This window comes from Arachis duranensis, chromosome 2 (genome assembly GCF_000817695.3).
Source record: "Arachis duranensis cultivar V14167 chromosome 2, aradu.V14167.gnm2.J7QH, whole genome shotgun sequence".
Lineage (NCBI taxonomy): Eukaryota > Viridiplantae > Streptophyta > Magnoliopsida > Fabales > Fabaceae > Arachis > Arachis duranensis.
Window position 1 is genome coordinate 183,619 of NC_029773.3, and position 11,733 is coordinate 195,351.

The 11,733-nt window shown below is 30.9% G+C and overlaps 1 protein-coding gene across 1 annotated transcript; it reads left to right on the plus strand.

The window, feature by feature from the left end:
• Window positions 1-1,373: 1,373 nt before the first annotated feature.
• Window positions 1,374-2,783, plus strand: LOC107460315 (elongation of fatty acids protein 3-like). The gene is made up of 2 exons (XM_016078673.3): window positions 1,374-2,344; window positions 2,678-2,783. The coding sequence occupies exons 1-2, from the start codon at window positions 1,459-1,461 to the stop codon at window positions 2,683-2,685; spliced, it is 894 nt and encodes a 297-aa protein (XP_015934159.1). The 5' UTR covers window positions 1,374-1,458; the 3' UTR covers window positions 2,686-2,783.
• Window positions 2,784-11,733: the final 8,950 nt, after the last annotated feature.

Genomic DNA, 11,733 nt, shown 5'->3' on the forward strand with positions numbered 1-11,733 from the left:
TTAGTTTAAAATATTATTTTAATATAATTTTTTAATATTATAAAATTTTTTTTGATAATAATTAATTTTAATAAATAAAAAATACTCGTATATTTTATATTTAATTTTTTAAGAATATAAGATTCTATTACCGTTTAAAATATTGTGTATTAAAGTATTGTCATTTAAAGCATTTATTTATGTACTAGGATATTCTATATCTATTAGAGTCCATCAATGCTCCTCTTTTATATTAACCTTTAATTTCCATTTAATAAGATCTAATGGCCTATATAAGTGTGGCTCATTCAATAAGCACATAATCGTTGAGCTCGTTTTAAACATACCCCAAAAAAAACGTGAAACGGCATGAATAAAGCACGTGTAAGTGACGTAGGAGTTGCAACACGTTTTGGTGGATTAGGCATTAATAAACTTGTAATAGTTACAAGCCCTAATCACTTGTATAATGAGCTTTTCCCAAATTAGTTATGGCTACCATTATTTTAAATTCTATTATTTAATTTGATTGAACTTAATTTATCAAAAGACTTGAATGTATAACATTATTCTTTATCAATCCATCGAAATTAAACTTTAATTATATATACTCAGAAGCAGATTTGTCTGAATTGCTTATAAGAAAAATAATAGACTTTCATAAATCAACTCTGCTTCTTGAAAATAAAAATAAAAATCAACAAAACAGAAAAAGAATAAGATATACATAAACCTAATCCCCCAACAAAGCGTACGTAAACATCACGTTAATTTGTTATTTACTTATTTTATTGTTAGTCCTCCTCGTGTTGGTTCCTAATTATCCTTCTATGGTACTTTGTTTCCTCTTTTATTTTTTGTTTTTAATTCATTACACCATGCCGTGCAAGAATGAAAACAGAGATAATTTATTATGCATTTGCAAAATTGCCCACCATATTATTAGAGAGAGAGATTAATTGAGGGCAAAGGCCAAAGTGAGAAACTTCTCAGCAATGTTTCTAGGTAAAACGTAGGTCAACGTTGGACTTGGGGTTGAATTTTAAAGTTCAAGTCTTCAAGAATGGCCTTAAATTTCATCTATCTCATTCTCCTCATCAATTGGACGATGGAAACAAATATCCCCATAACGCAAACGGCTTGAATTTTAAACGGGATTTGTGGTTTCTGATAGGCTTATGCATCTTGATCATCATAACATCCTAAGCTTCTAGACGATGATGAGAAATTAAAAGCCATCTAGTCAGTAGTCAAGGCTACCGTATATTAATTAATAAGAGCATAATCTCAAGTCATGGCACACAAACAGAACTTGATTTGTATATTCAAATTCAAAACCCTTCAGTTTCTTAATATATATATTAATTAGCACCTCAGTTTTCCCATTCCAAGTTGCCAAACTAGAAAACAAGGACCACGAAAGTTTCAAGAAACTGACATAAAACTAATTAAGTTTCTTAAACTATATCAACTTATGTGATGGGATTTCCCATTATGGAGACCCTCAAATTCTGGTTACAAGACCATCCCACCATTGTATCCTTCAGGTGGAGCCCCGCACTCTCATGGGGCTCCACCTGGTTCTTTCTTATCTCCGCCATCTCTTTCTATGTCACCGCCGCTGTCACTCTCCACCTTATTCTCAGATTCTTGGGCCGGCGACGTCCGGTCCCACTAGGCCCCATCCCGGCCATCCACAACCTTGCCATGTCCGTCACTTCCCTTACCATATTCACCGGCATGCTCCTCTCCGCAAAAGCAGAACTGAGGGACACGCGGTGGTTGTGGAGACGCACAAGAACCACTCCGTTCGAGTGGTTCTTGTGCTTCCCCCTTGGGATCCGCCCCTCCGGCCGCGTCTTCTTCTGGTCCTATGCCTTCTACCTCTCTCGGTTCCTCCACATGCTGCGAACATTCTTCATCGTTCTCCGGCACCGGAAGCTCTCGTTCTTCAGGCTGTTCAATCACTCGATTCTTCTGGTGATGTCATTCCTGTGGCTAGAATTCACACAGTCCTTTCAGGTTCTGGCGATCCTGTTTTCCACGGCGGTTAACACGGCGGTGTACGGGTACCGGTTGTGGGTTGAAATAGGGTTGCCGGTGAGGAACTTCTGGTTCACGGTGGATTGCCAGATGGTGCTTCTATGCTGCAATTTGGTGTGCCATTTTGGAGTTCTTCTGTTGCATTATCTGAGAGGAGGGTGCAATGGGATTGGAGCTTGGCTTTTCAATTCTCTTTTGAATGTTGCAATTCTTATGCTGTTCTTGAGATCTTATGTCAATGAGTTTTGGCGGAGGAACCTTAATAATCCAACTTCTTATTCTTCTTCCAAGGACTACTCGCCTAAGCATGCAAAACTTAATGGTAGTTATGCAAAGTTAAATTGACTTGTATTAATTAAGTGATTATTGCAGAGGCTATGGACTATGGTAGATAGATGTTTGATTCAAAGTTTTTGAATTTTATTTTTATTTTTTTATTATTCTACCATTTCTTCATTGGACTTTGTATATATATGTTATGTATAGAGCAAGGTGGATACTCTGATAAAGTTGTCAATTTCAACTTTTTGTAAAGATGTTTTTCATCTTGTGGTTGTTATTGATTTAAAAGCGTATCACTAAAAGTGTTGCTTTAAGGAGAAAGTGTTACCCTTAATCGTTAACTTGACTCTGATACCAATTTTTCTTTTTGCAGGTTTTTGAAATATCTTTCTTGGGTTGGGTTTGTATTATTAAATTCTTCTATTTCTTTTAACAACTTTTCTATTTCTCTTGTTATGCATTCTATACAATTTTTACAGAAATGTTCTACTTCTTCTCTATATCTTGTATAAATGTTACTATTCTGTAATCTTACTTCATAATATCTTTTTTAACTTTTCTGAAAATCTAAATCATTTTTTAAATCTTGTAGCGTTTGATTTGCTAAACCAGGCATTTTATATGCTTCTTAGATTATAGGATTTTGTAAAGGTGATAAAGGTACTTGTAAATCTTGTTCAGATTCAATTTGTACTTGTTCTAGGGGTTCAACCTGTAGAGGTTGCATTACTTGAATATTTTGAACATGTATTCTTGATTCAAAAGCTTGTAATGCAATCATATTTTGTATGTGAAGATAATGCATTCTACGAGCACGATAAATCTGTTTATTCTTAATATTTTCTTTTAGACTTTTGACTGATTTTTTAGTTTTAAAACGTTGTATTAATTTTCTTATTCTAATTATCTTCTTATTTATCTTTTTGATTTCTGCTTCTAAATCTGAAGATTCAGTTGCCAAATTTCTTATTTTTATAGCTATAGCCATTATCCTTGTTTTCATATTTCTTTTAATTGTTTTTAAAGAAATAAGACTTTTTTGAAAATCTTTCATATTAAAATTTCCGCATCTTCTGCCATAGCTTCATTGTTATTTTCTAAAGATTCTATTATTATTTCTAATTCTTCGACTTCTTTTTTCAGATTATTATAAGATAATACTAAAACTTCGAAAGCTCTTTGATTTATTTCAGAAAACCTTAAATATTTCAAATGATTTTCTCTTTCAAAGAGTTCTTGTTTCTTATTTTGATAAGACACATATATTTCTTCTTTATTTATTGTCATAGCTTGTTTTTTAAGGTTTCATTTAGTGTTTCAATCTTTTTTGTCAATTCTCTTATTTCAGAATCTTTTTCATCGTCTTTTAAATGGGATAAACTTAAAGGACTATTGATTTTAGATTCTCTTATTCGAAAACTAGAGGAACACGATTTTCTTGATGGTTCCCTTAATAATAAAACTGGTTTTTCAATAGGTTTGCGCCTTGGTGTTTCAGTTTTAACAACCTTCTGGAATAAATCATCAATATAAATTCCTTCTTTGTTTTTAAATTCTATACTATGATGACTATTGGTTAATGCATAGTTTATTGCATATGTAATTGAAAAAGGTTCGTCGTTTTGTTCCATTAAACTTTGTCTATGAAACTTATAAGCTAAGCTTATGGATCTATCAAAATTCTTTGTTGATAAGGGGATGGCATATCCAATATGGGTATTAAATTTAACATTTACATTTGCCAAATTTCCATGAATAATTCCAATTATTTGATCTGTGGGATCAATAATTCTTTTATCATAAATTGCTAAACTTATTGGTGAATTAATTCCCTTCATATATGTTGATTTTACTAAAACTTGGATAGTACTAATATGAATCCATCCAATCTTAGATCTTTTTTGTTGATCTTTAATTTTCTTTATTTGTTCGTTTATTTGTTCTTCATCTATTAGAGCTATTTCAAGTTCTCCATTAGCAGATTCTATTTTTACAGGTGCTTCAAACTGCATTTTTCCATAATATATTATGTTTTTTCTATTAAAAATTTCTTTTAAAAAGCTTTGTTTAAAATTCTCATTTGCTTTGAGATCTAGTTCTGATTTTAAAATAGCTTGTTTTTCATTATCAAGTAAAGCAGTTAGCTTATAGTAATCAGATTCTTCAGTTATTTCTATATCTTCTAAATAATTCATAACTTTAAAGAGATTGAGATAAAGATGTACCTTTCTGGAGAATAAACTTCTTTATTTATTGCTATTTTACAATATGTGTTTTGTTCTCCAGAGGGGAGATTTACAATTTAACTCGGGGAGTTTCTTAGAATTATTTTTCTAATGGATCAGACTCCAGAATTGCCTCAGCTACTTCCTCTTTGCCTTCCTGGCCTGTGAGTACTCTAAGCTTCATGCTTTCTGATTTCTGATGCTCTTTCAAATGACTTAGCACTCTATTTATAATAGTTGGGTCTGATGGACAAATCCCATCCTTACCCTTCTTGTGACGTCATTGCATGCGTCACTGTGCACTTAGTTCGCACCAACTACATTATTGGTGCTTTTGTGACGTGAGCTCTTACGTCATTCAACAATAATGTTGATGGATGACTCAGATGTCTCATCCACTTCTTTTCCCACGTGGGTGGGGTCTTCGGCATTGTTGCTTTCTTCAGACATTTCTGAGGTGCACAGCTGGCACCTATGGTCTTCTTTGTCTTTTAGTAAATGGCATAGATTCCTCCTTATCCCGTCAGGAAGCTTTTCCAGTAATCCAGAAAAGTTGTAAAATGCTGATTCAAAATCTACTAGGAGTCTCATTTCTCTTGATTCAATTTGGTTTCTTTTACTAGAAACAATTAGAGTGTTTCTGCTTTTGTAGTTTATTCTTGTTCTGGATTCTTTGTTTATTTTTTGGGCTCTCTTGAAGACCCTTGCCAATGTGCTGGCCAATCTTCCTTCGTCGCTATAAATTGATAGATCTTGAACTTGTTCTATTGGTTGAAAGTCTCCTGGGAAGACTGACATGAAAATTACTTGAAATGCTGGGATCAAACATTCTCCTTCTTCATTGAAGATTGGCTGACTACTTGTAAATTTTAGGGATATATCCCTTGGTTCTCTGGTATCAATCATACTTTTAAATTTTTTCACTGCATCTATAAATCCTGCAGGAAAATCTTTAATAATATTTAAATTGTCAAAAATTAGGATTGTATCAATTAATCCGTATTGGAAAAACTGATATGTATCAGAGGGTGAAGCCTCTGGGAAGATTACCAGTTTTGTTAGCTGTTCTTTGTTAATGGGATAATATCCTAATATTGCTCTTTTGTCTAGAGTCCAGTTTAGAACCAGATTAAGGATTTCTCTACAGTTTGATCTGCAGACCCTTTTCTTGTCATTTATTTCGGCCCTTGTGGGAATATTTTTCAGCATTCCTGTTCGGACTTGGACTGGAGTTCTTTGGGCTTGGGCTGGAGCTTTGTCAGCTCTTTTTAGAATTTGCTCTGGGTGGAGTAATTCATATTCTCTGAGGGATTCTTTTGCTTCTTCTATTGTCAAGAATCCTCCTTTGTGAATAGTTTTGGGCTGGTGAGTGAATGGGGCTGCTTTAGCCCAATCGTCGTAGACTCCTTTCATTGGGCCATTATAGATGACATAATATTTTTTGTCCTGAGTTGATTTTTTAACTATTTCTGCCAGAGTTTTATTTTCAGGGATTTTTTCAGAAAAAATTGGTTTTGGTTTTTGTGGTTGGTCCACCACGCTTAGCTGACTGAACTCTGATGGTGTTGCCAGCATTGGTATTGGAGCAGATAATGTTTCCTGTTGGGTTACTTTCATGGCTTCTATGGCCTTCTTGATGGATTGGATTTGAGTTCTTAGCTGCTGACAGTTATTGCACTTTTCAAGCTCTTGTTCAAGCTTCTGAATTTCTTGATTCATTGTGTTGACAATGAACTCCATTCTCTCGTCAATGTATCTGCAATAATATTTTTATTTCCTTTAATGTATTCAATCTTAATTGGATATTGTAATAAAAATATTTGCCATCTTACCAGACGACCATGATTATAATCAGCTTGTAAATTATATCTAATAAAACCTGTTAAATAACTTGAGTCTGTACGTAATGTAAATTCTTTTGGAAGTAGATCAATCCTCGATTTCTTAATAGTTTTTATTGCTGCTAGAGTTTCTTTTTCATGGGTAGTATACCTCTGTTCTGTTGGTGTAAATGTTCCAGAGATATATCTGCATAGTAATTCCTTTGAGGAATGTTTAGAATCTAGTGATTCTTTTTCTTTGTTCAAGCTTTTTTCAGCTTGTTTAGCTTTTAGACAGCCTGACCAGGTCTTGTCTGAAGCATCTGTTTCTACTATTAAATAATCATCTTCTTCTGGAATATAAAGTTTTGGAAGATTTTTACAAAGTTCTTTAATTTTTTGAATTTGTAGGCTATCCTTTTCTTCCCATTTCCAAATTTTTTTTATACTTATTTTTGAAAATAAGTTTTTAGTATAGTTTGTTATATTCTTTAGAAATCTTTGATCAGAAATATAATTTATACATCCTAAAAATCTTTGTAATTGTTTTCTATCTTCCATTTTATCAGGAAATAAATCTATTTTCTCTAATACATTTGGTTGAAGTTTTAACTTCCCTTCAGTAGATAGAATTAATCCGAGAAATTCTATTTCTTGTTTTGCTAGTTTAGCTTTCTTTTTACTAAGAACTAAACCTTTTTCTTTACATCTTTCTAAAACAATTAGTAATTTTTGAAGATGATCTTCTTTATCTTGTTTTGTAAAAATTAATATATCATCAATATAAACTAGAACAAACTCATTTAAATCTCTTAAATTTTCTTCCATAAATCTCTGATAAATACCTGGAGCTTGTTTTAGCCCAAATGGCAGGACATTCCATTCGTAGAGTAATACTCCTGTTGACTCTTTTGTTGGACAAGTAAAAGCAGTTAATTTCTTTGTTTCTTCGTCTAAACGAAGTTGCCAATATCCTGATTTTGCATCGAGCGATGAAAACCAAGTTGCTCCTTTGATTTTTTCCAGAATGGAATCCTTTCTTGGGAGTTTATGAGCATCACCTATGGTTGCTTCATTCATTTTCTTATAATTAATAACCATTCTTCGTTTTCCTCTTTTAATTTCGTTATTGTTTTCAACATAGAAAGCTGGGGCTGCATGAGGGCTTTTACTTAATCTTATAATTCCTTTTTTCTAAAAGATCTTTACATTCTATTGAAAACTCTTCCTTATCTCTTGCTGAATAAGGGATTCTATTTTGGACATTTACTTCTTTTGAAGGATCTTTCAATTTAATATTTACCAACTCTTTATTTGTATTTTTAATATCCAGAGGATTTTCAGCACAAACTTCATCTAAAAGTTGCTCTATTTTAATTTCAAGATTATCTTTAGGAACATTTATTTGAAAGAATAAATTTAAATAACATTCTTCTAATATAGAAAATATTTTAAATTTTAAAATTTCGTTTATAGTAGTAGTTGGAATTTTTATTAATTTTGCTCTTTGATTTAAAGAGGAATCATATGGGTCTTTTAGAACTATATATGTTAATTCTTGGATAAAAGGGTGATATAGCTTTAGGAAATTATTCCCTATAATTAAATCTATTCCAGATTCTAATTTATATATAGATGGAACAATGAATCTGTAATTTTGAATAAATACTTCAACCATTTCTGCTTTTAAATTAATTTTGTGTATAGATTTATCGGCTATTCTAATTCTTAGCGGATTTTCTAACTTTTTCCAGTTAAGCTTTATATTTGAGCTTGCAAAACATTTTGTTGCCCCTGTGTCTATGAAGGCATTAATAAATTTTTCTGTAATTTTTACAGTAATAAATGTAGCGCTATTGCTCAGTTCCTGAGTTTGTTTCTGAGTCTGTTTCTGAGACATATTCAAAAATATATTTTAGTTCATCATCAGATTCTTCTAAAGGTTCCATAAAACAAGTTTTTGCAACTTCCAATTGTTTGGTTAGGTCTTTTTTATCCTTCTTTTTTGGACATTCATTTGCATAATGTCCTTCTTCTTGGCAATACCAACATTTACAGTTTTCTTTTTTATTTGGGCAATAGTTCTTTTGTTTTTTATTTTGCGTTCTTTTATTTCCTCTCTTATTGCAGATGTTGCTCCACCGAAATTATTTTCAATTGTTTTATTATTTATTTCTCTTATAAATCTTCCCATAATAATTTCATTAGCAGGATATGGAAGTTTTGTGATATACATGCTAAGATAATGATTTTTATCTTCTTATTTTAATTTATAATAATATATTCTATATTCACAAATATAAGATTCTATATAGCATAGATCGAATATTTGAATGTTAGCCAAATGATTTTTTGCTTCTAAATACTCTTTTTCAGAAATTTCTTTTCTATGGTTTATAACATTTTTTCCAAAAAATTCTTTGTATAGAACTTTCATTATGTGTGCTATTCTATCATAAGCTGTTGTTTTTGCAGCTAATTCTTCTATTATTTTATTATCTATTGATAACATATAATTTCTTATAGTTCCTTTAGTGTGGAATCCTATGAAATTCCAGATATCCATTTCAGATAATTCATTTAATTTTGGGTTTGTATAGGCTTCTAATAGAAAAGAGTTCATCCAATTTTCGAAAATTTCTTTTTCGTTCATTTTGCAATCTAGATCAAGCATTTTTTCTTCTTCTAGTTCTTGAATTTTAGGAACGTATTTAGATGGTATTTTAGTATATTTCGAATTTTTGCTTATAAATCCCTTTTTGAAGGCATAATTTTCAAAACCTGTTTCTCATTTAAATTGGGTTTGATTATTATTCCCAGATGTTCCAGCTTCATCTTTTACTTGTACTGGATGTACTGGTTCTTCATCACTTGAATAGTCTAAAACATATTCTTCTCTTTCAGAAATTTCTGGTTCTTCTTTAATCTGAAAACCTTGTTCCATAAAATTGTCTTCTTGAGCCATTTTTAATTGTCTGAAAAGCATTGTAACTTCTTCTAATTTTTCATCAATATTCATAGTTTTAGAGGTGGTCTAACCTTTAAATTTGTTGTATCGATTTTATTTTGGACTTCTTCTTTCTTAGGAATTTCTTTTTGGAAATGTTTATCAAGTATCTGTTCAATTTTATTTATTATATTAGGCTCTTCTTTTTCTTTATTTTTCTGAAATTTTAGAGAAACTAATATTTCTTCAAGCATATCTATTATAGAATTTAATTGTGGATTAAAAGTATGATGAAGATGGGGATAATTGTCTCCATGATAACATTTTTTAGAAACTCCATGTGAAATATAAGTTTTTTCAGGTTTTTGAAGTCCTTCAATAAAATTTATAGTAAAATAAAGATTTTGAGAAAAATCATTTTGTATTGATTTTAAGAATTCGGTGTCATTACAATTGACATTAGTTAAAATCATTAATTTTTGATCTATTAATTTTGATAACTTAATTATTTCTTCTCTTAAATCCTCTAATTTACTTTTTTCCATTAGGTGACGTTTTTCTTGTAAAGGGCTACGGTTTTTAAGTGTTATGTTGTTAAAAGTGTGGTTTTAGAAATTATGGCTTAGATTCTGCCATGTAGGCATCTTTAAGAAAAATTGTTTTTGGCAACTTTATGTGAGTGGTGCCCATAGAGCAATTGTGAAGCTTCATTGATGATAAAGTAAATTCCGAAATGAGTGACTCATCTTTTTGTATTGTCAAAGAAATCATGACGGTGCCGCAACTTAGAAATGATTCAAGATATGTATAGATCATAGAATATATACAGATTCTATTTTTTAAGAACCGTCCTTGATTGTTAATCGTTTATAATGTTGTATTCAAAATGACACTAAACTTAAGACAAATAATAAACTTAAGACAAACACTATTGAACTATATAGTGAAAAGAGGCATGGGACACGTGATGACAATTCTATTGAAAAGTGATAGACAACATTCTTTTTTTATTATTTGGGTTTTGTCAGGTTTCGATCAAGCTTTTTAATATTAGATAATAATGGATTTTTCAAAAGATTGTTCATATGTTAAAAACTTGTAATTTTATTTTCTCTTTTTATTTTCCCCATGTGCATTACTTTCACTTTCCATACTATTGATAATGTAACACGAGTTACTGAATTTTCTTTTCTTATATTCATACTAGGTATTCACGTGAACTAGTTAAATAATAAAAATATTATTCGTGTACTAAAATTAACTACTAAAATTAATCACTAATATATTTATGTATAAATATATGTAGTTTAATTTATTTTTAATGTGTATTTATATTTTAACATAAATTTTATAATAACTAATTTTAGTGTACATAACATAGTCGATAGTTAAAATAGTATTTATATACATAAAGATAATAATTGATATATAATTATATGAGATAGTTTAGTTAAACATATTAAATTAAATAAAAATTAAATATAATAATTTTTTTAAAAGAATACAAATCTCATAAGACATATCTCATTAATAAAAATTTATACTTTTATTTAGAAAAAAAAACAAATAGAAAAAAAAAAGAAAGTTCATTTAATGTGTTATTTATTTATTTATTTTTACTCGTTGAATGTGTGATTTGTTTATTCGTTGAGTAAGACTCCCCTAAATTTTAAGAGTTAAATTAAATATAGGAATCTCTTTCAAAATAAGTTGCTCTTGTTTACTTTATACCTACTATATAGATAAATAAATCTCATGCATAAATATGAAAATTTATGTGGGTGGAATTATAAACTCGGTAATATGTTACTTTCGGGTTTTGGCCATTGACATTAAATGTTTTTATATTTACTTGACCTTTTCAAATACAATATGCTCGTAGAAACAATGTAATAAGATGCTATAAACTATAGTCTAAAAGGCTGCTCGTCATGATGACCCACAAAGAAATGGCTGCTATCTATTCCTAAAATGGTCTAACATCCCCGATTTAATTTTAATATGAAAAATCATTAATCCAATTTGCATGCCAAGATTTCAATGTGCCATGTTTATCGATCTTGGTGTATACTTGGGCTGAGCTTGATCTATCCACGAGCTGAGGCTTTTCTTGGAGTTGAACTCCAAGTTATGACGTGTTTTGGGCGTTCAACTCCGGATCATGACGTTTTTCTGGCGTTTAACTCCAGACAGCAGTATGTACTTGGTGTTCAATGCCAAGTTACGTCGTCAATTTCCGAATAAAGTATGGACTATTATATATTGCTGGAAAGCTCTGGATGTCTACTTTCCAACGCTGTTGAGAGCGCGCCAATTGGAGTTCTGTAGCTCCAGAAAATCCATTTTGAGTGCAGGGAGGTCAGATTCCAACAGCATCAGCAGTCCTTTTGTCAGCCTTTTTCAGAGTTTTGCTCAAGTCCCTCAATTTCAGCCAGAA